The 25,545-nt window shown below is 35.0% G+C and overlaps 2 protein-coding genes across 3 annotated transcripts; both read left to right on the forward strand.

Annotated features, from left to right (window-relative positions):
• Positions 1 to 7,279: 7,279 nt before the first annotated feature.
• On the forward strand, positions 7,280 to 8,728 carry LOC133845316 (fibrinogen-like protein 1). The gene is made up of 2 exons (XM_062279746.1): positions 7,280 to 8,524; positions 8,593 to 8,728. Exons 1-2 carry the CDS (start codon positions 7,332 to 7,334, stop codon positions 8,726 to 8,728), a joined length of 1,329 nt encoding a protein of 442 aa, XP_062135730.1. The 5' UTR covers positions 7,280 to 7,331.
• Positions 8,729 to 18,100: 9,372 nt separating this feature from the next.
• Positions 18,101 to 22,190, forward strand: LOC133842175 (organic cation transporter protein). 2 transcript variants are annotated; one of them, XM_062275166.1, is made up of 4 exons: positions 18,101 to 18,214; positions 20,295 to 20,707; positions 20,769 to 20,912; positions 20,988 to 22,190. In XM_062275166.1, exons 2-4 carry the CDS (start codon positions 20,325 to 20,327, stop codon positions 21,946 to 21,948), a joined length of 1,488 nt encoding a protein of 495 aa, XP_062131150.1. In that variant the 5' UTR covers positions 18,101 to 18,214; positions 20,295 to 20,324; the 3' UTR covers positions 21,949 to 22,190. The 2 variants fall into 2 exon arrangements, with proteins under 2 accessions (XP_062131150.1, XP_062131149.1); XM_062275165.1 differs by lacking the exon at positions 18,101 to 18,214 and having other exon boundaries at positions 20,215 to 20,707.
• The last annotated feature ends 3,355 nt before the right edge of the window (positions 22,191 to 25,545 follow it).

The following is a 25,545-nucleotide window of genomic DNA, read 5'->3' on the forward strand; positions in this document are numbered from 1 at the left end:
TATTTTAGCTTTGTTTGCACTCGCACTCGGACACACACACACACATACTTACATATATAGTATATATGTTAGATACACATACGCAAAGGAAACCCAAGTGTTATTATCCTGCTTAGCCATAATACGTTGTTAAAATGTTGAGTCTGTCATTTGTTGGCCATACTAAAAATCACAAGAAATTGAAAAAATGCTTCAGCACTTGAAAGAGAGACCGTTGATGTTAGGAGGAGAGGCAGAGGGGGATAGCTGGATAGAAGGGGGAGGAGGGGGAAGCCAAATAAATGGCAAGGCATCTAGAGCGATGAATTCCATTGAGGTCCTGTGCGTGGGTCCTGTGGGAATCGTTGACGGGCGCGTGGCCATTTTGTATTTCTCTCGACTTTATTAACTTTTCAGCAAAAACAACAACAACAGAGAAAAAAAGGAAATGTTGAGCGGCCGCCTTTGATTTGCGGCCATTTTGTAAGTGCGCGTTGATTCCGCTTTGCATATTTTCGTTGTTACCTGAAAGCTTGCGTTGTTAGTTGAGGTTCGTTGCGTTTAGGGTCTTAACAATTAGGTTCATTAAATTTCAATTAATTTGATTAATTGAAGCAGAAATATGCGTTTCATTTGATTTGTTTTGATAGGCCAACAAAGGAGCATATCCGAACTCACTGTCTCTCTCTCTCTCTCTTCTCCTCTTCTTTTCAACTTTCTCTATGCGTCCTGCTTGCACCTATCTTCAATTGCAATTAATTACGACAGCCAAACCACAATTAAAATTAATTTGCCTGTCTAGATGCTACTGGAAAAAAAAGTATAATTTTATATAGTATATCAGGAAAAAAAGCCAAAGCAAGAGAACAAGAGAAAAACAAAGGAAAATTGAAGCAAACGCATGCCGGAAATGGCGAAAGCTGCGCTAAAGTCCTTCGCATCCGCCTTTCCGGTGGGAGGGGGCAATAAAAATTCTCGACGTAATTAAAATCAAAGGATTTCGCATTTAACAATTTATGTGCGCTATAATTTTTGGGGCGATGCAGACAACTCGCATCGCATCGCTTCGCATCGCAAAGCGGACGCCGCTCGTAAATTTACCACCTCGAAAACCAAACCACATTCCGTTCTCCCCCCTTCTTACTCTTCGTCCTCTTTGCAGGCCTGTGTCCTGTGCCCAGTGACAAAAACGCTTTATAGCCGTTAATTTGTTGGGGCAGCAATGAGTGGGGAGGGGACTGTGTGTAAATGATTTGTTTCCTTGGCGCCCGTTTTTGGGAAACAAAAGCTTTTGAACACAGACAACGTCTGTGGCAAGTTGAGGAGCGAGGAAAAGCGAGAGAGAGAGAGAGAGAGAGAGATGGTTGCACGTGACTGCATGCCACACATGCCACACTCAGCGGCACACCGGGACATTCGACACGATCAACATAACTGTGTGGCATACGCACTGCATTGCCACATGCCACGCCTAACAGGTTTCCTAGCCTACGCCCCCCTACTCAACCCACAGACTGCACATCTGCCGCTGAGTGTTGCATTTCATCGCTAATTTAAGTTAATGTTCATTGTTGTAAATTACATTAATTTTAATGCGATTTCGTACACACACATGCATTGCAATCGCCTTCTTCCGCGATGTGTGGGAGGTGCGAGGTGCGAGGCAGAAGGCGGGGCAGTAAAGCTTTTAAGTGTGTGATTGTTTGGCCGTTGCACTTTTATGTAATTACGGCACTAACAAATTACATCAAGTGTCACAAATGAATGCATTTATGATGCGCATTTTAAAAGCACTACTCGCCACCCAAATGCAGCAAGGGGCATGCAACCCACAACATTATCAGGATGGGGATAGGAGGAACGGTGGCAGTCAGAGAAAAGTTCAGCATAGGCTTTTCGGAAAATATGCTATGAGCCAAATGGACGTGCAGAGTGGCCTAAAGTGCACTTGCAAATACATTAATTAAAAACTCCAGCACGGGCGAAAGCTTAAAACATTATTTGTTTCTCGCTGAGCCTCGCCCGGCGGTGCCTTTTGATACTATTGAAAATAAATATAATTATTAGTTGACGAGCAAACAAACAATTGTGATTAATAGTACGTAAATAATGTGGAAAATATTTATTAGTTTATTAATATGAAGAATAATGTGTAGCTTTTAGGAAAATTTAATACTTACCGATCTATAAATATAATTATAATTAAAATGCCAATTATATTTAACATTAATATGTGAAAGATTAATAGCAATTGATGAAGGATTTCTATTTATTTTTTTTGTTTGTTTTTATTTGTGCATTTTAAGGAGCCTTAAAATTCACAATGCCGCTATTGAGATACATTTAAAAATATAGATGTCAAACTTACAAAAGCACATTATATTAAATGATTAAATATATATAAAACAAAATAGACATCTTTATTTAATTTAATTTAGCCTTTGAATTAGTTAACCAATATTTATGGTTGTTGTTTCAGCTGATAAGCAATGAAATCTCAAATTGCATATGTTATTTTAAAAGATATTTTCATTTTGATGAACATCAACAGACGCATTAATTTAGAAAATTTTTATCAGCTGTCAGTTTATCTTTACGCAAATACAAAACTATGTAAATTAAATTTAAAATTAATTTTGTTCAAATTTAAATCTTCATAATGTAGTGTATATGTTTATATTATATATACATATAGTATATAATTGATTCTGCTTCATAATAAAAAAAAATATATTTTTTATACTAATGAGTCCAGCAAAAGATATATGGAAATATTTTGAATAATTAACAAATTAGATAAGTTAATTAGTTTAAAGTTATGTGTACTTCATAAGGGTGTGTAAATGTGTAAAAACATGAACGATGAAATCATTATTGGCCTGAATACTAAAAAAAAATTTGTATATGTCGTTGAAAAGCGTTATTAATTTAACTTGCATATCTAAAAGAATATTCGATTCTTAATTCTTTTAATTATATAAAATGTTATTTTGTAGATTTTTACCATGCGTATGCTAAATGTTTTTTGTACAGTTGAAGTGTATCCGCTCAAAAAATTAACGAAATTAATGAAATAGGAATTCTCTAAGAAAATAAGAATATTTATATTTAGAAAAGCAACATTCGCCCATCATTACCATTTGTATTATATTCTTGAACTATTTTAATAAGATATAAATGAATTATAATTCGTTGAATAAATAAAGATACCTAAAACTAAGCAGAATATTGATTTAGTTTCATGTCCCATGCAATAAGTATATGAATGTGTGTTGTGCTGAGACGCCAATGTATAGAAAACATAAAACATGAGAGACAAAACAAATAATACATGAAAATCATGCGGCGAGCGACAAGCGGCAAGTGCGCTTTGCTCTTGTGTGGCCACTAGAGTAAACACGTAGTATGTAGCTGCAAACAAAAACGTGGCAGCAACATGGGGCACAATGCCCCAGCAGAATGCTGCTCCTATAACAATATTTGGCTTCATTTGCATAAAATGCAGCACCAGAGTTGGCAACATAGCGACACAAAAATGTCAGGTGCAAAATGGGCACGCGGCGTATACGCAATGCGGACTCAATACGAAGCTGCTGCTGCAGCCACGGCAAGTAAACAAGGCTGTAAAGTTGCAACACAGAAGGCTGTCAATGGGCTGAGTTCTCTTCTGTCCGTGGATGCCATAAACTGAACGACTGATTGAACAGCAAACATGTCGCCAGTTGGCTATCGTCTCCTGTCTCCTGTATCCCGTCTCCCGTATGCTGCCTCAGCTAACCCCAACGTCATCAACATTCGCCAATTGGCTAAAGGGTAGTCACCATCGCCATCACCGTTACCAGAGTCATAGCCATGTAAAACACATGCTCTTATTTCTTTTGGCCATACTCAACTCAAACCATTCTCAAAGCTTCTGCCTATTTTCTCGTGTTGCCACAATGTCCAGGGCGTAACCAATTTTAAGCAAATATTATTGTTTGCATTTATGTTTGTGTCTGATATCACACAGCCGATAATATACATGGCTATGTGGTATGGTTCAGGTGAGCTGAACAGAACCGAATCGAACGGAAACGCAACCAAGTTCAGCATGCTCTTTTACACTGTTCAACACAATTTTGAATTTGTGATACAATTGGAAATGAATTCTATTTTTTTCGGCGAACATCTTAGAAATAGTTTTACTTGTAATGAAAGTATTAACATAACAGAATACAATGATTTTCTCAGATTATCTTATAATATGCATTAATGCCTGCAGCACCTGCAGCTTTTGCGTCTTTATTGCTTCGATTGACAATTTTGTATATTTTGTGGTATGTTTTGAATGCAGTAGTTTATAGATATTCATGGTATATTTTAGTATTTTTGGGCTTAATTTTAATGTTTATTACTGCCTACAGCACCTGCAGCTGTTGCGTATTGCTTTGATTGACAATTTAGTATATTATATGTTTTTTTTTAATGCGGTAGTGTATCTGTCATGTATAATAAAATTTTCGAATAGTTTTGCTTTTTCTTAAAAATGGGAAGTAGGTATTTTACAGCTTGAATACTCGATTACAGATTTCTTACTTAACTTAAATTTAAAATTGCCTTTTCCAGCACGTATACATATTTTTAATATGTTTATACTTATCATATTATTATTTTATTATATTATGGACTGCAACATTCTCCTGAATGAATTTTTCTTGTATTTTTACTGGAAAGAGTATACAATTAGATTCGGTTTATATATTTTACTGGCCAAATTGTTTAATTATTATTTGCAGCAATGTGTAGTTCCTGTTTGAAAATTATGCAGTTAGGTAAGGTTGCTCTTGTGGCACTTATTGTTGTTGTTGTTGTTGCTGATGTTGTGTGTCTTCAAGCGTAGTAAACATACATTCAAAGTAAAAGAGAGTGAGTGCGATAGGGAGAAAAGGGGGAAAGCGAGAGAGACAGAGTAATGTAAACATAACCTCAAATTAAAATATGTTTACTTACGTTAGGCAAACTATACGGCAAACTAGCTGATGCTACCGTTAGCTTCGAGCCAGTCAACAGCACACACACACACACACACACTCACACGGAGTGGGAGAGAGACGGGTCGAGACTTCACGGCATAAATTAAAAGTTTTTTTTTGCAAATTTCGTAACGGGGCAAGTTTGTGTTGTAGTTGCAGCTAATTATGCATAAAGCCTCGAGCCGTATCGCAGTTTATTTACCTTTTGCTCTAAAGGACATACAGCCCCCTTAACAAACTACCTCAGCCAGTTCACTTCCTTCCTCGAAAGAGGGCAACAGGGTATTATGACAGCTGATTTCACTGACAGACTTGTGGTCGATTACTGTCGGAGCGGAAATTAAGCAGCTCGCATTTTGCATGGCGGTCACGCATAAATCAGTCTCCTCCAATGAATTTGCTTCCGTGTTTTTTGCGTATGCAATTCTTTAACTTTTTTCTAACCATAGCCTTCAGGTCATAGTAAAATACACCGAAGTCTGAAAGCTCGTGAAATAGTCGAATTGAGCGTTATTAGTCAGCCAAATTGCCTAAGAAACAATTATGAACTGGTCAACGAAATGAATGCTTTGCTAACAAAGTCAAAGCTGAGTTTCGATGTAAGAGAATAAGTTCCTACCATGTTAAATAATTATAAAATAAATAACTATAAAATTGGTATATTATACTTTAATATTAATTTCTTGTTCTTCTTCGCTTAAAGTAAGTGGCAATCAAATGACTTAAGTAAGGAACTCTTTATACCCGCTTCCCATAAAGTACTGGTAGAACTCCCTAAATCCTATAACTTTGTGCCGAAAGGTAACTGATAGAAGAAGTCATCTATGACCCCATAGACCCCATATAGAATAAATCTATATTCTTGATCAGTGTCAACAAGCAAGACAATTTAGTCTAGCTAGCTATAGTAATAAAAATTGTCGAAATTATTTTACAAATTCTTTTGTTTAAAAAAAAATCATACTGCAATCAGGTAGTAAAGTATTTTGTACTCTAGGGTATATTTTAAATGTAAATATACCAAATATAGCTTTCTGCATATTTATTTTATTTTTATTCTTTTTTGTTCTAGGTTTTTGGTTTTTTTTTTTTAGGCCACTGTGTTTTTTATTTTTTGTTTGATCTGCTAACACTATTAGACTTATTGCTTCTATAATATCAATGCATAAAATCATTTGTCAACACTGAGTATAGAGGCCATCAAATTTGAAACTCATGCATCTTATTTAATTTCTTTTTAATGAATTGAATTTTATTTTCCTTTTTATTAAATTTTCTTATTCACTGGACTTATGTTAACTTTACCCTTAAAATAGTTCACTTCTGCTGTCTTCCCTTGGCATATCACAATAATCATCTAAATCGGTGATAATAAAATGTAATGCCAGTTGAAAGCGACTTGGCATTTTAATCGCGTCTTTACTTGATGTAATGTCACGAACATCTTCGATTTCAGCTTATTTGATATATACATGTACCTAATAACATAAAATGTACAAGCTGTATTTTGTACCAACAAAATTAGATCTATTTTTTCCCTGTCTTAGTAAAAGTTTTGAAAGACCAAAACAATAAAATGTAATATATGTACGTATTAAAAATAATTTTTGTAATTTGCAAAACTAGATTGTTTTTACAAATATGTAAATACCTACGAAGCCGCCAAAGCTTAAGTCAATAATCTAAAACTTTCATTCCAGAAATACGCTCTCAACTTTTAATCAGTGCACGTAGAAAGAGAAGAATACAAAAAAAATCTACGGCTATAAACTACCCTGCTTGAAGTTAATATAAATGTTCATGAAAATATTACAATCAAATTTTTTGAAAACTCCTAAACTAATTATTAGAAGCTAATAATGTTAATGATCTCACATACATTTTAAAAGATTTATTTTAGATAAGCTTAACTAAAATTTCACATTTAAATTTAACTGAAGTTACGAAAGTGTTTGGTAATAATTCCATTGATATAAAAGATTTCATTAATAATATCTATGAATTAAAATAAACTTGAAACAATATAAAGCTCTAAAAGCATTTACAATACATTCACATACTAAGATAAGCAGACTCTCAAACATAACTAATAATCTCATTACACATACACTGATAACATTTGGAATACACACATTTGTATATACATTAAAACACAATTAATCAAAGCTTTTAAGAGATGAGCGTACATTTCTTCAGAGAGCAACAGAGAATACTCATAGAGAACTTTCACGAATAATATTTTGTATTTTAATAATCAATTGCAATGAACACATTCAGTTTCGTCTCGCGATCACATTGAGTGTGTCACAAGTAAATTCAACGCTATCTAATCTCTTCAACATGATTATTAAAAGTCATTTTTCACTATTCGTCATTATATCGATTTTGGGAAAAATATATTGTATTAACATCGACTATGACAAAATTTCAAAAGCATCTCAACTCAAGTTAGCCAATTTAAATGAAATAAATAGGTATCAAAACGAAACAGTGACTCGCCAAGCTGGAAAACTAAATCAATGTATGGCAGATGAAAAAAGTATGGAGCTTAACATAACAAAATTACAAAGTGCCTTGACAAATATAACCGAAATTCTTAAGCAAGAATCGAAACGCGTTGATGATTATAATAAAGCTCTTAATGAGACCGAAAATAATTTGGCTTTAAGTGAAGAGACTATTGTGATATTAGAACGCGATTTAAAATCAAATAAAACAGCTTTAAATTATATGATAATCGAACTGAATGACAACATACAAATGGTTAACGATATGAATAATACAATTAGAGAACTCAATTCTACCATTAAGGAACTCAATGAAAAGGTCCGTCAAACTGAAGAAAACCTCACTACCGCAGATTTTGATCTTAAGAAATGGGAAGCAGATATTGCAAGAGCTAATAAAACAATTGATGAAAAGAATAACGAAATAACCGAATTAAAAAAGCAAATTAACTCAGATGAAAATACGATATTAAAATTAAATAATTCATTCACCTCCTTTGCGGATTGCTGCATAGCCACCAGTTGTGAAATATTTGGGAATTCGACTGATGTCCATATCATAAATGTATCTGGCGTCGGCGCCTTCGAGGTGTTATGTAATGGTAAAGTCAATGGTCCTGGCTGGACTGTCATTCAAAGACGCATCAATGGCAATGTTGATTTCTATCGCAACTGGACTGAGTATAGAAATGGATTCGGCGATCTCTATAACGAGTTCTTTATTGGATTAGAAAAGCTGAATCACATGACAGCAGCTGAGCAACAAGATATTTACATTGAATGCCAGGACTTCAATGGATATACATTTTCTGCGAAATACGACAACTTCCGAGTGGGCAACGAAACAGAATTATACAAACTTATTTCTCTGGGTACATGGTCAGGCAATGAGGATGACGATGATTTACTAAGCCAACACGTGGGTGAAAAGTTTAGCACCTATGATCGGGACAACGACAGTGATGTTGACATAAATTGTGCCGAGACTCTACACGGCGCCTGGTGGTACAGCGATTGTGCACTAGCGTAAGTTAACCTTATATTAATTACATACGAACAAACTCCATTAAGCTATGTTTATATTTTATTTTCAGTAACTTGAATGGACGCTATCTCGGAAATGGCTTTGAGAGCAAGGAAGGCATCTTCTGGTATGGCAATACTGAGACATATCTGAAATCAGTTCAAATAATGATACGACCAAGTAGACTATCAGGTTCGAAGACATAATTGAATAATAGTCCTTGTAGCTCATAAATAAAATAACTTGTTGATAACTTTTTGATACAAAATTATGATTTAAGTTTTACATGTTTGACTTCAAAGTAATCTCATTTGCTATATTAAATATGTAAATCTGTTCCGAAATATATGTTAATTGTAGAACACAATATTGATGTCAAAGGCATAAATTTAATGTTCAAATATGAAAGGTGTTATTTCAGCAATATTAAATAAAACTCCAGAAATTGGGAAACAACTTTTGATTTAAACAAGCAAGAGAGCGAGTGTACTCAACTTTAATTTAAACAATATATTTAGGTGGCGGGCTTATGAAAACGTCAAGTATATAAAATCTATATATATAAAAGGAACTTGTGTTAGTTGCACTATTTATAACTCAATAACTGCTTTACCGATATGACTGAAAATTAGATCCAGGAGAAAGACATAGGATACCTACCAAAATCGTCTTACGTACATATGTTATTAAAACAGGGGTGCCCATTATCACCTTACAGAACATTTACTAATTGTTTCGATGGTTTCTGCAGTATTGCGTCAACATGTATGTCAAAATAGAAACGAAACCTTTAACTTTTATTTGATTGAACCAAGCTAAACTGACATGCTGAATGTATAGAACTGAACTTATTAGAAAACGAGACCCATTGGGATACGACTATCGCTGCCTCATATCGTCGATTGTATAGCGAATAAATATAGTGAATAAACTGCTCTTGACAACAAACATGAGAGTTCCATTGCTTAATGATACATCTGCTGAAGATTTCTCTGAGCGATTGCTGACTATAGGTAATGGTCAAATACTTATCGATGAATCGAGCGAATTTATATCATTTTTAAATAATTTCTGTAATTTTGTCTCATCGAAAGACGAACTTATTGGCAATGTATTTCCAGACATTATTTCTAACCAACTTCCAATTGGATTTTAAAGCTCCTTGGATGTGCCTGGCTTATCACCGCATTATTCACGCCTAAAGGTTGGCTCCGTAGTCATCATGCTTCAAAATATAAACCAACCAAAATTGTGCAAAGGCGTTCGTTTAGTGATTAGAGAATAGATTATCAATGTACACGACGATGCTGAATGGAAAATTCAAAGGTGACGAAGTTGTCATTCCAAGGATCCGATGATCCTAACCGGTTTGCCGTTTGAATTCAAAAGACTTCAATTTCCGATCCGTATTGCATTTGCCATAACCATCAACAAATCACAATGCCAATCCTTGAAAGTTTGTGGTATGAATCTAGAACCTACATGTTTTTCCCATGGTCAATTATATGTAGTATGTTCACGGATCAGAAGATCAGTAAAGAGCAACATACATATGTAATGTACTTCTTTTTTCTCTAAGAAAGAAATTAATTAATTTGAATTATGGCCTTTAAGGCGGAACAGGGTCGCCGGGTCAGCTAGTACATACTAAAAATATATTTAAAAAAAAGTGGATGTATCATACAAATATATCTTCAATTTATTCAAAATACACACAAATTATTTTAAATACTTATGTATGTTATGTAAATCCGTGCATTTGAATTTAATAAAAATATATTTTTACTTAAAAAATTAAAATAAATAATAATAATTAATTATATATATATATATTTTTTTAAGTAATATTGCAACGGATTGGACTTTAAATTGATCACGAATATTAATAAACAATTAAAGTTAATTGACACAACTACTGAAAATTTCTGACTGGTGCCATAACTAATAACTCTTATCTTGACTCACTACTAAATACCACAATCTTAATAAATAAATATAAATAGCTTAGAATGTTTTACTTATCGCTTATTCTAATCGAACTCATAGCAGATGAGCCGTGCCTTAGGGAAATGCCCCTGTCGATTTTTGTACATACATATAATATTCACGATTCCTGAAGGTTTAGCTGTGATCAAGATTCAAATTGTTGGAGTAATTTAAAAAATAATTTTATATGACAAGAACCGACCGCTTTGGTTGAAAATCTGCTTTATTTTTTCTTTATGGTATATTTTGAATGATTATATAGAAATACCACATATAGACTTCGGCATGGTATTGTTGGTATATTTATTTATTATACTCAAAGAATAATAATAGACTATTTTGCTTTTATTAAAATGGAGTAGCGAGTATCTCAAAGTCAGGCTCACTCGACTGTATCTCTTAAAATTGCTCTGCTAAGGCTTGACAGGTGCCTGACTGCTAAAGACTCACCGTCTATTGATTTCATCCTCCCTAAATACCGATATTGATATTAATATTATATATACTACACAGCAGTCCAAATGCGCCAAATAATGTCTTGAAAATGTTAAGCGTGTATTGTATCTCTCGTACATGTACTTATTATTCCGTGCCAAAATTGAAATACTGAAATATGTATTTACGATCAATACATCGCTATTCGGTTAAAAACCTATGTCTGTTTCACAGAAGTATATAAGAATATATACTCAATTTCTACATTTATAATGGAGGGTATATATATATATATATATATATAAACAAAATAGTTAACAAATTTATATAGAATCATACATAATAACACGAAGCTTTTAGATGATAAGCCAACATTATTTCAGAGAGAGCATCAGCGAATACTGACAAAGAACTGTCACGAGTAATCTTTTCATTTATATTGGTGGGGAGGGTGGCGGGGTAAATATGTATAAGCAAAATAGCTAACATACATTTATATAAAATAAAATAATATAAATAATATAAATATAATATAAAATCATACATAATAACACGAAGCTTTTAGAAGATAAGCCAACATTATTTGAGAGAGCATCAGCAAATACCGACAGAAAACTGTCACGAGTAATCTTTTCTATTTTAGTAACATATTCAGTTCCGATTCGTGTTGACGTTCAGTGTGTCTTAAGTAAAACCAAACGCAAACTAATTTTTCAAAATGAAAATAAATTTGTTAATATGCGTAATAATATTAATACTGGGAAAAACATTTTGTACTAACGATACCGTCAAAACCTTTGAAAAAGAGTTAACAAAATTGAAAAATCATCTTTCCAATTTGAAAAGTGTGATTGACCTTAAAAAGGAAAATGAACGTTTAAAAAGGACAGATTTGTCTGAATGTGAATCGAATGCAACAAAATTGCTAATTAATATTGCAAAATTACAAAGTGACTTGCAAAGTAAAGCTGACAATGTGGACAAGGAAAAAAATCTAGTTGAGTGTATTAATAAAAATCTTAATGACACCCAGAAAATTCTAACTTTGAAAAAAGAGAGAATTCAAATATTAGAGTTCGATTTAAATTCAAACATAACTGCGTTAAATAATAAAATTAATTTAAATAAAGGTGAAACGGAGAGGATTAATGATATGAACATTACAATCACTAAAATGAATGAAACTATTCAAGAACTAAGAGATAAAGTACGTCAAAATGATGTATCCTATAATTTAAAAATAAGTAAACTTACAAAATATAAGAATGATCTAGAAAATTTGAATAGTGAAATCGACGTAAAGAATAATGAAATAAACGAATTAAAATCGAAAACAAATAATAATAATGAAAAGATATTGGAGCTAACAGCAACCATAGACAACTACAAAACTTGCTGCGGATCTACAAGCTTGGGTTCTGCAATTGGAAAAGAAGGTATGTTTATGTAATACAATAATAATAATAATAATAATAAGAATAATAATAATAATAATAATAATAATAATAATAATTATAATAATTATAATAATAATAATAATAATAATAATAATAATAATAATAATAATAATAATAATAATAATAATAATAATAATAATAATAATAATAATAATAATAATAATAATAATAATAATAATAATGTTATAATTCTAATTATAATAATAATTAATATATATTCTTTACGTATTCATATTCGAATTCTACTATATTTACAGAAACTTCCTTTGGGGCTAACAAATAGTGGAACACAACTCTGCTGTCACTTAAAACATAAATCATGAATACAATTTTCATACGCACATTAGTTAAATAAAGTACACAATATTGCTCGACATTGAAACTCGTTACTCTTTTTTTTACATAAATGTGTTATAACACCCGCTACCCATTTCGAATAATAGAAATAAATGTTGCGATATTTTTCTTAAACCCCTAGTAAGTTGGCGTTTTTGCCCATACAAAAGTAAATACTACTTTAATAACTTAGCGGGTATAAAAATATAGAAAAATTATTAAATTGTTATAAACATTGTGTAAAAATATTCGCTAATCTTTCACTGAAATATTTTATTTTAGATATGGCATAATTATCAAAATTAAAAAATGTTGAATTGATTAGAAGTTGTTCACAAAAATTAAACGGTTTATACAATTTTTTTAATCACAACCATACATATTTTACTTGTGACCCTAATCATTAAGCTAATAAGACGTATTATGAATAAATATACTTGACTAGCTAAAGAGAGAGATATAGAGCTTTAATTTTTTTCAACAGCATTTGCTATGTTTGCTCGCAGATCAAGTTTGTTTCAAATTTTTACCACGCCCACTTCCGCCCACGCGTATATTTTAGTATTTTTGTAGTATTATCGGTATATTTTGAAAACAATACCGCAATATTTTGCTTTTATTCAAGATGGGTAGCGGGTATCTCAGAGTCGAGCACACTCGACTGTAGCCTTCTTACTTGTTTTTTTTTTTTTTTGGTAAGTAAGAATAATTTAGCACACTATTTCGAAAAAAATGTATTTAGAAGCGAGTAACATTGAAATGTGTCGTAAAGTTTTGATTGACTTGCAGCCTAGCTCAAATTTAAGCGAGTGTGCCTATTTTACAGTTTCTTCAGAGTCAAAAATTTCACATTTTGTGAATTACTAATTTTTAATTTAAGCGAGAGTGCCTATTTAACAGTTTAATCAGAGTCAAAAATATCACATTACTCCTTGTGCGATTATTCTTCATATTTTTTAACGCTCTTTTTCGTTTCCCCTTCTGCTACGAGAGAGGAAAAGGTGTCATATAATTTTGTGCAGGAGTGTATATTCAAAGTGATCACGCATTTTTAACGAGCAAAGCCATTTGTTCGTTCTGTCTTTGATGATATATGGTATATATGGTAGAGTTAAAAGTAATATTTAAGTTTTCAGTATTAATGCTAAGACTAAGATTACATACCTTCATCTGGCATACGGCCAAATAAGCTGTTTTGCAAGAGCCTCAAAATATTCTGTGGGATCGTTTTTATGGTACATATTGAAAAAGTTACTAATCAACACATGATGACTCTTACAGACTTTAAGTTTTGGATTCTTATTCATACAGACAGGTAAGTTAACCGTATTGATAAAGAATATGCTTTCTCATTGCGCCAAGTCAAATTATTCTATCATCAAATCTCATTGAGGTGAGCATTGAAAGCGCTTATAAATATCATCTTTAGCCAGCATGTCTATAGCTTCACACTAGTATTCTCGGAGCTGGCGCTGATTTATGTGACACACATTAGGAAGCGCTCGTTTGGAGTTGGTATAAGGCAAATTGAAAGGCCCCACGAAAACTGAAAAACTGAAACATATTACTGCATTTTATTATGTTTTAGAATTAACGATTTGAGGTTTGCGGCCAGTGAATTGCAGCTCAGCACTTTGCTGCATTCCAATTTAATGCAGTTTTTCGCCCCTGGCTAAGCAAATTACTCAAAAATGGCGCATAAATTAATGAAAGGTCTGACAGAGGCAGATGACGGGCAGGCAGGCAGGTAGGCAGGCGGCAAGAGAGCAGCAAACTAGGCGACTGACTAGCAAAATTAAAACATTAATCTAAAGCAAACGCGAATGTGAATGCGAATGCGAACGCGAGGGAGCTGAACGTGCATAATAATTAATGCAGACTTTAAATTTATTAATTTATTTATGAAATCAAAAAAGGGCAGCCAAACAAAAGGCACAAAAAGAGGTGCGAATGCGAACTTAAAGAGACGCTGTCCAGCCCTTCTAAATGTGCACAGAAGTAGTATGTTACATACACAGCACAATTTAACGAGAATCACAAACGGAAAACGGAATCGGAGACTGCGTCTGGACATGGGACTGAAGATGAGGCAGCGTCTTTGTGCACAGTTTTAAAAATGTCCATACGCCCTCTAGGGACAGATTAGCGATTAATCTATGGGGCATGGTCACATGCTCATCCTCCTGTTTTGTGGAGTGAGTGTAGAGCGTTGCATCGTCCTGTGGTACGTGGTAAGGGGCACGAGGTACGAGGTAACGATTAAAAAATCTCCACAGTAAAGACTGAGCACTTAATCAAAGAGGATTTAGAGAGGAATAGAGCCAAAGCCAAAGCCCATGTCCAAGTCCAGGGCCGGGCGAAGCCAAGGCAGCAAAACGTTGATGCGGCGCTTTGTTTTTAGTTGCCTTCTTTCCACCTAAGTAATGCTGTTGATACCCTGTAAGCCAAAAGAATATATTTAGTTTCCGTTTAAATGATAACCTAAAGCACATTTTGGAAAATTTTATTATACGTACTTAGTTCTACATTTAATTTAATTAAATTTAAGTTTGTAATTTCCTATATTATTTTGTAAATCAAACATTTGTAACTATTCGATTCAAATTTATATTAATTTAATCTCTTATTTTGTCATTGTCTACAGCTCATACTCGAAATAAATAAAATAATATCATACCTATTGCAATTAAAATCTCTTAGCAACAAATCCAACAATTGTCTTATTTGAAATCAATTTATTTGCCATATAAATAATTTATTTATACACAATCATTTAAGTACTTAATCTTTATGTTTATTTAAATAAACAAACAACTAAACGCCAACTTACTAGGGGTTTAAGAAAAATACCGCAACATATATTTCTTTTATTCAAAATGGGTAGCGGGTGTTATAACACACCGTTTAAATGATAACTTAAAGCACATTTTGGAAAATTGTATTATACGTACTTAGTTCTACATTTAATTTAATTAAATTTAAGTGTGTAATTTCCTATATTATTTTTTAAATCAAACATTTGTAACTATTCGATTCAAATTTATATCAATTTAATCTCTTATCTTGTCATTGTCTACAGCTCAAATAAATAAAATAATATCATACTTATTGCAATTAAAATCTCTTAGCAACAAATCTAACAATTGTCTTATTTGAAATCAATTTATTTGCCATATAAATAATTTATTTATACACAAGCATTAAAGTACTCAATCTTTATGTTTATTTAGATAAACAAGTTTGCACATTCTTATTTTTACTTAATATATATTTGATCTTAGAAATATGGCTCTCTATATTTAATTTCATTACTTTGATTTTACAGAGCATGTGATAGTCGAGTTAGTGCTAAAATTTTTTTCGCTACATATTACAAGCAGTTTTATTTCGTTGAGCGTTGCTCATAGTTTTTGCTGCGCTTTTTCATTTACACTCCCATCCCTTGTTCCCAGTCTCTGCCGCCTTCCGTCTTGAGCCCCATCTCTCGCGAATCGTCTCTCGTCTACTCTCTTTATGGCTGCGGGCTGAGCTTCCAACTTGCATCCCATAGTACTGGCAGCTCATAAAAGACCTTAAATAGTGGCAAAGACATTTCAGGCATTGCCGCGTTGCTGCAGCGGTTGTAGCATTTGTCAATTTACTACGAGTTGAAAGGGGCGTGGCTGGGGCATAAAAATGATATATATGAGCGCTGAGTTAGCAATTTTAGTATGAATTGGTAAAACGACGCCGCTCGCTCGCTCGCATCTCACCACATCCACCATGGCAACGCAATTCGCTTTATGAATTTCTTTATGGACGAACTATAAAATATTTTGATTGTGTTTCATGTGCGTTGAAATTAAATGCTTGTTGCACTTTAGCTACTCACTCACTGCTCGATTTGCTTGTTGGCCATTCGACTACAAGTGGATTTAACAAATCTCTTGTCCAGTCCAAAGAGTGTGGCCCACTAACCGCAACAAGGCTGGAGGAACTTCTACAAAAAACCCCCACACAATATTTGGCATTTGGCTTGTAATCCTTTTGTGTGCTAATTGGAGCGTTGTTAGGCAATAAATAGTCCAAACAACTGTTGGTTTTGCTCTTTTTTTTTTCTTAGCTGCACTGTTGCTAGTAATATTTGGCAAAATATTTGTCGGCATAAACACTTGCCATTCTGACGTGCAAAATCGGCTTAAGAGCGCCCAAAATGTAAACGTTCTTTATGCCCTCTAATTGCTTTAGTCTTGTGGTTAAATTTGGGATCAGTTCTCGACAAATGCTTTTTCACTTTGCCCTAAGGCCAGCCAAAAGCTTATTATCAGACATTTCGATTAGCTCTTCAACTTGCGGTTTGACTGCAATACAAAGCTTTTATAATTACGAGCTGAATACCATTTCAATAAATACAACATCATTAAATATGAACAACAAAAACACATTCGAAAGTCAAATGATTAGATTGTCGAAATGTGAGTAATTTTGTGAACGAGAATATATGTATGTATGTACATACATGTAATGTTTCCGTTTGTCAAATATTTACGAACTTGTGTATACTTTATAAGCAGCGGGTGTAATTAGAAACAACAATTCTTAATCTTCTCATGTTATCTATTTAAAATATATTTCACTAATGCTTGGTATTCTTTTTTTTTTCGATTTTCCGGGGACATTATTTATTTCTCTATCTCTTATAATCTCTGAGATCGAGGTGCTCATTTAGACGGGCGGTCGAGAGACTGACAGACAGACAGACAGACGGACAGACAGTCAAAGTTATATCGTCTCGGCTGTTAACGCGGATCAAGAATATATTTTATATAGTCAGAGATGCCTCCCTCTGCATGTTCCATACAGCTGCGAGAAGCACAAAGTTATGAAACACTTTTGCCCTATGGGTAGCGGGCATAAAAATATTTCAGCAACGTTGAACATACGAATGTATATTGTACACAAATCACTTGATTGCTTAAACAAATCTCAAAGTCGAACTCGTGAGTCTGTGATCATCTACTTATTATGTTTCTTCAGAGAATATCGAATTCTCTACCCGAATTACCCGAGTTGTCACATAACAGCAGCTGCCACATTAATGATAATAATAAAAGAGTAAAGTAATACTAATAATAATAAAATACTCAAGTACTGTTGGGATACTCCAGATTAGATAGTTGACTGGTACATTATGTCTCTCTAGAAAGAACGAGTTTTTAATAATAAAACAATAAAGTATTGGCTTATCAGCAGTAAGATGATGTTGACGTCTACTTGAATCTCTATCAGTTCAGACACAGAATCAGACTTCGACACGAGCCAAAGTATTTTTACTCGATGCGTCGAACTCATTCAGCTTAATTCATTGTGTCGCAAGTACGATACGATTGCTCGACTCTGTAAGACGAATGAAAACTGATTGTGCTTGAGAAGAAAACTGAAAACATAAACAAATGTGAATATTATAATTCATTTAAATAATTCCACAAATCAATTAAAGTGAGTGTACAAATAGTAAACTAAATACAATAAAGTGCAATTCGCAACTTATGAAATGCATTTGTTAACTCAATTGTAAACATTCGTAGGAGTCTTCAACAAAAAAAGTGCATGCAATAAATAAATAAATGAAACAAAGTACACTAAAGTGCAATTTACATATACGAGACAAAGCATAAAGTTTAGTTTATTTTCGAGGTCTTCATCAACATCATAAAGAATTAGCTCAGAATTTATTTGGCGGAATCTGCTAATAAATTCATATAATGTCAATTAAAAAGTTGTGCAAATGATTATGCAAAGACATCGAAGTCTAATAATGTCAGTGCTGTCCAACGGATGAATTCTAGATTAATCTACTATATAGTGACAAATCAGAAACAGCTTTGTGTACTCCATCAATGGGCATCTTAGTGGGTGAAAATGCGAGCCACTTATGCGTGGATTTATTGGCAGATTTATTATCTGCCAGAGTTTGTATTTGAGTGTGTGGCACATTGATAGGCTATCCAATTTGCATATAATTTATTTTCAATTGTTGTGACATTTTCTACTTGCGCAAGCAGCGCCGACACTTGCCTCTGTTGCTCATTGGGCAGGTTGCCACAGTCGTGGGAACATGTTGCAAGGTTGCCCGTTGCCTGTTGCACGTTGCCTGTTGCTGCTTGGTTTAGTTGCCTGTGTTGATTGTTTCTTGTCGCCAGCAACAAATCTGTGGCCAACTTTCACTCAATTGTCGTAATTAAGCCATCTTAAGGCAGAGTCTCCCTTTCTCACTCTCTTTGCTTCATCGTCAGAGTTACAAAGCGTTTATCTGGTTGCAGACAATAGGTTCATCTAGCTGCTATCTGTGGCACATAGTTGCCGTGGTGTATACTTGCTGCTTCGTTGGCGCACCTTCAATTAATGAATCGACTGACTTCATTTATGTAGAGACCTGGTAAAAGTTGGAGGTTTGTTGTTGCAGCGATCTGTTCGCTGCAATTGATACGGATTCTGGCTAAATGCCATTTTAGCCGAATTGCAAACGGACCTTAATGTGTCAGCTTTCAGGTGCTAATGCTTGGCCAAGTTGTCACGCTAACTGTATCTGTTACCAGCTTGACTTGGCCGCATGTATCTCAGGCCATACTCGTAACGTGAAACCGGTTCGCTCTTTCGATCAAGTATGAAATCACAATCTTCCGTATTTTAACGCCAGTCTGTTGCAGCTTGCTCGGTGAGTAGGGGCTCCGCTGGGTCGGAATTGTGTATTTATCAGCTTACTTTAAGTTTCAGTGTGACCCACTTTAAGACGAGATATTCTTATTTAAAATTTCAGTTTATTCTGAAGCTACTTAACTTATTTATTAAACATAAACTTATTTGCTAGGAATTGAAAACTAAGCACTAGATTAGAATCTTTTTTTCGATTCTTTACATTATTTCGAGTTTATTTAGTACACTCTAAAACTCTTATTTCACTTTTCTTCTATACTCTAAATTGAACAAATCATTTCTGTATATTCTTTACACATTCACCTTTACACCAAGTTTCCGATTTTACTTTTATAAAAGTGAAAGTAAAAATATACCGTTTTTTTGCAGCACTTTGCACATGCTTTCATGTTAAATATCAGGAAATGTTAATCAGCCACTTTTGTGGTGACATTGACTGCGTTTTGATTTGATTATATCAACTTCTGCATTTGGGCTTCGTCTTACGATTTATCAACAGAAACTTATTGATAATTTCAGCCACATAATTTTAAATTTTATTTCACATACACTTATGTTTATTTAAATTTAAAGCAACTTTAAATTAATACAACTCATTTATTAAGTATATAAAAAATCATTTCTAATGATAAATAATATAAATTTTTAAATTTGGACATACTTAACCATAATTATTTCTGCAAGAAAATGTCGGTCATTTTAAAAGAATCAACTTTTATTTGAGAAAATGATCAATGATTTTTTCATACCAACACAACAATGCCTTTCTCATCATTCTACTTTCAAAATTATAAGCTGTACATTATTTCTGTAAAATTTTTTAATCTAACAAAATTTTTATTTTTTGTCATTTTTATAACAGGACAAGACGTAACATAAGTGTAATTCTGATATGGGTGATCAAGCAAAGAAGCCGGTAATTCGCCCGGTTGAGAAGACTGGCGATCCCATCATCTCGCAGATTGGCGACTTCAGGATATATCAGTTCTTCTTCTGTATGCTCGTGTTTCTAAGTAAATTCGGAACAGGATGGCACACGCTGGCACACATTTTCCTTGCGGCTCCGACTCCAGTCTCGTGTAAGACTGAAAACGTGACCGATGCCTGCAGCAGTGACTGTGATGAGATAGAGTTCGATACGAGTGTGTTCAAGACGACAATTGTCACCGAATGGGGTTTGGTCTGCGAAAAGAGATTTCTGTCCAGTTTGTCGCAGTCTTTTGTCATGATGGGAATTATGTTTGGCAGCATGTTCTTTGGAATGATAGCGGATCGGTAAATAAATATAAAGTACCTACTTCATTTCTTATAAAAAAAAGTAATTCTATTTACACAGCTTTGGTCGTCGACCTGCTTTCTTAGGGTGTTGTTTTATGCAGTTGATATGCGGACTTATCGTATGCTTGTCCCCATATTATTGGTTTTATGTAATCTTCAGATTTCTAACTGCCTTCGCCACAGGCGGAACAATGTGCACCAGGTAATTTATTTATTACAATATACAATTCTACATATTTTTATTATTGCTTCACACTTTGTCCACCACTCTTTGCAGCTTTGTGCTGATTATGGAGATCATTGGACCAAAGAGACGTGAACTAATCGCCATTTTATACCAGATTCCTTTCAATGTGGGTCATGCCTCATTGGCAATCTTTGCGTATTTCATTCGCGAATGGAGATGGTTCCAGTTCAGCGTCACAATATTCTCAGCAGTCTTCCTCATTTACATATGCCTTATACCTGAGTCACCACGATGGCTCTTCACCACCGGCAAAGTGGATGATTCCATCAAGATTTTGGAGAAGATTGCCAAACGCAACAAGGCGCCAACGGAAACGATTCGTCCCGAGATCGAGGCTGCTTACAAGGTTTTGGCCGCTAGAACACCGGCGAAAAAGGGAACTTTAATTGATCTGTTTCGCACTCCCTACTTACGATTGAAGACTATCTGTATGGCCATCGTTTGGATTGTGGTTTGCATGGTATACTACGGCACAGCTCAATACATTTCCAATCTAGGCGGTGATATTTTCCTCAACAATCTGATTGCCGCTGGTCTGGGAATTCCCGGAACTCTGCTGTGCGTGGTGATGACCAAGTATATGGGACGCAAGATCACAATGATGATCACAAATGCGATCAGCGGTGTTGCCCTTTTGCTGCTGGTGTTTTTAGTCTATGCGAGCGACAAGCTTCAAGTCATTTGTGCAACATTTGGTCTATTTGGGGCTTCGATAACATTTCCTAATGCATATCTTTGGGGTGGCGAAATGTTCCCCACAGTTGTACGGTCCAATGGCATGGGACTTTGCTCTATGTTGGGTCGTGTTGGTGGACTTTTGGCGCCTCTGATTTGTGATCTGGCCCACATTAAGCTGTGGATAACGCCCCTAATATTCGGAATCGTCTCTATAATAGCGGTAATTGCAACCATTTTCTTGCCAGAAACAAGAGGTCATCCCCTGCCTGAAACATTGGAGGACGGCGAAGCATTCGGACGTAAAGAGGCCTAAGTGAAGTGTAGAGAAGTCAAAGAGCACAGCAAATACTGTTAAGCAGATGGAAGATCAGCTCTCAGTAGCGGAATAGATCTGCAATAAGTACGCAACGTATATTTTAATTGGACAAGACAAAAATTGACGCAAATAAAATTTAATGTGAATTCCGGTATAAACAATATTTATTATATAAATTCTAGCTGTAAAGAAAGTAATAAAATCACCAAAGCGCAAGCCGCTAATTGACGCATATAAAATTTATAGTAGAGAGTCCAAGAATTTTAGAAGTGATCGAGAATGAGAAAGAGACAGACAGAGAGAAAGAGATAGAGAGAGCAACCGCTTGTTGAATGACCTTCAAAGAGAGAGAGAAATCTGCTGAAAAGTTGCAGGTTAATATCATTGTCAACTTTTGGCACGCCTCATTTATATGCAACACCCGTGTTGCCATCATGTATGTGCGTCTCACTCTCTCTCTCCTTCTCTCTACTCTTTGTCCAGCAAGTCAAAAGAGCAGTCGCCGTCGGCACTTGGCAACATGTTGAAGCTTTCATCCAGCGATGCTCAATCGCCACTCAAGTTTCAGATTGGGATGCTGCCTGAAGTCTTCTGTGTTGTCTGGGCAGTCAATCACCAGTTGGGGGCAGCCGCTAGCCATAGCCATCGGACGCAACTTGCCCCCGTCGGCTGAGGCAAGTTTTTAGCGTCATCGGCGCTGGCAGCTTGTCATGTCAGCCGTACGAAAACTGTCAGAATTCGAGTTGCACTTGGAGTTTGGCGTTGAACGTTTGCTGCCTCAATGCACATTATCCCGACTCATTCCAGTTCCAGGTCGAGTTTTTAGCCTCTGTTGTGGCAACACTGGGGTGATAGGGAGAGGGAGAGGGGTAATGGCAATGCTTGGTTGCGGCATCAAAGTCCGACTCCGAGTCAGAGTCAGAGTCCGAGTCGGCGTCGCATTTTTAATCAGCTGCGGCGCGTCTTAGTGATAATTACCAGACATTTTAGTTGCCTCTTTGCCGTTTCGTTTCCCGCTGATCCTTTTGGTTCATGCTGTTCCTGTTGTATAATTAATTACAAGTGCCACATTCATGTTGTGCTTGCCTCATTATTTATTACACTCCCAGCCCTGAGCCTCTGACTGTCTTGGCTCCCGAAATCATAAAAACGAATTTCCTGAAGTTTTTTGTTTGCCCAAAAAGCAACAAGCGATGTCATCGAATACTTTGCAAGCATATAATCAAGCTAGTATCTTAGAAGATTTCGAAATATGTGTAAACTATTTAATCTGAGGGGGAAAATTTCAAAATAAAATCTGAGACAAAATATTATTTATTAAATTGCATAATAAATTTATGTAGAGCTGTTTAGCTTCGTCCATTTCATATATATATATAAATGTAGTTATTAGATTAAATATTATCGATTAAAAGTTATGTCTACTGAAAATTTTACTTAGATAAGTGAGAAAGCTGCAGTCGAGTATGTTCGAGTATGTGAGATACCCGCTACCCATTTGAAATAATAGCAAAACAGTACGGTAATATTCTGAAAATATACTAATTAATATACCACAAAAATACTAAAATATACCGAAGGCCATATTTATTATGTCGATGAAGTGCAACATTCGAAATATATCATAGATACCCTAATATACCGAATAGTATTTAGTATTTTTACGGTATATTATGTGGCAGTATACCAAATAGTATTCAGTATTTTTGTAGTATATTTTTGGTATATTTGAAGATTAATACCGCAATATATTGGTTTTATTGAATACGATGTGTATCATCCAAAAGTAAAATACTCAACTACAAGGTAATCTTGCATAATTTTTAAATTCGTTGAACAGAACTTATTGCTGATCTAATAATCCATTGTATAACACTGCGAATAAATACTTGGTATAATAAAAAGGAGTTTACACTTTAACTTTCTTCTCTTCCTTCTCGCATTTAAACAAATATTGTTCAAAATTTCTCACCTAACATAAGAAAAGGTAACAAATTTAAACTAAATTTAAACTAATATATTATTTCTTTTTTGCTTGTCTCACATTTCTATTGTATCACCATCATGAGGTAATCGTTAATATGTCCTGGCTAGATAATGTTAAAGAATTTGACACTTGGCCAAAATCGAAAGAGCAAGCGCAACACAATAGTAAGCTAAGGCAAAAGCAAAAGCAGTTTGCCATTTTGCCAACATATGGCAAATTTGCCAGTGACTGCATGTCAACAACAACAGCAACAACAACAATAGCAACAGCAACAGCAGCAAACCCCTTTTAAGTTCAAAGCGCGACAACCGCCAGAGTCAGGAGTTTGCAGTTGAAGTTGGAGCTGGAGCTGCAGCTTGAGCTTGAGTTGAAGGTATGCAGAACTCCTCGCCATGCCGGTTTGAACCGATCATTATCTGAGCGGCATATCTATTTGCGGTTACGGGGAGCAGACAGTCAGCAGTCAGCAGGACAGGACAGACGAGAAGGAGGGGAGTTGGCTGTCAGTCGTGGGAGTCGGAATTGGCAACGTGGTGGCAACGTCAACGTGGGCGCATTAAACAGACAAATGTCAAAATGACGCGCTTTGTTGTTTATCATATTTACCGCAAGACAACAGGGAAAAAAACGCAACAAGACAACAAACAGGCAACTAAATTGAACTGAGCTGAGAAGATGGGCCAAGCTCTGAGCTCTCAGCTCTTAGCTCTTGGCTCGTCAACTCCAAGTTGGCCAAATGCAATTAGTATTCAAATGTGGACGCGTCAACGAGCACAAAAGCCAAAACGAGTCATCATCGCTCTGCGCTCTGCTTCTTGGGAGCTTCTTTGCCAATGGCCGAGCAGCTCCAAAGTCTTTTTGCCGACAGCCAAGTTCATTGTTGGCAATGAGTAGTGTGTATTGGGGGGAATGGGGCATGCTGCTTACACGTTAAAAAATGTCTAGGCTTTTGTGCTTTAGAATTCGTTGTAATTTAGCGCACGCATTTTGCATTTTAAATGCGACTTCTGATTAATTCTTCAGCTGGGCGCTACAAATTCGTTTGACTAATTGCGACTGCTTGGAGGGGATTACCGCTGGGCAAGGTTATTCTGTGGAACTGCACACCTTATCGGCCGCAATTAAATGCGGCCAGTCGAAACGATTTAATGTATGATTTCTTTCAAATCATCTCTACGTGACTTCACCTCATCAGCATGACACATGGACATGCGACATGGACTCCCTCTCTCTCTCTCTCTCTCTCTCTCTCTCGGAACGTGCGGCATCGTCTCAGATGATTCAATATGTTGCCCCACTTGCAGCATATTAAACAGCCAAAGCGGCTCAGCAACAATATTCCATTGTTGACTCTGTCTCTGTTGCATAACCATAAAGAAATGGACAACAAAATGCGTTATGGGCGCCATTAAAAGTGCAGCTCCGCTCCCCCTCGAGTTATGACAACTGCCGACAATTAAAATTGTCAATTGATGTGAAAGCCAATAAAACGGAATTTACATTAAAATGGGAGATACAAAATAAAGAATAAATATTACAAGTTGACTGATGGGCGAACAAAAAACAAGTTTACACGAATATGAATTTGTCAGATTTCATTTACTTTA

This window comes from Drosophila sulfurigaster, chromosome 3 (genome assembly GCF_023558435.1).
Source record: "Drosophila sulfurigaster albostrigata strain 15112-1811.04 chromosome 3, ASM2355843v2, whole genome shotgun sequence".
NCBI classification, from domain to species: domain Eukaryota; kingdom Metazoa; phylum Arthropoda; class Insecta; order Diptera; family Drosophilidae; genus Drosophila; species Drosophila sulfurigaster.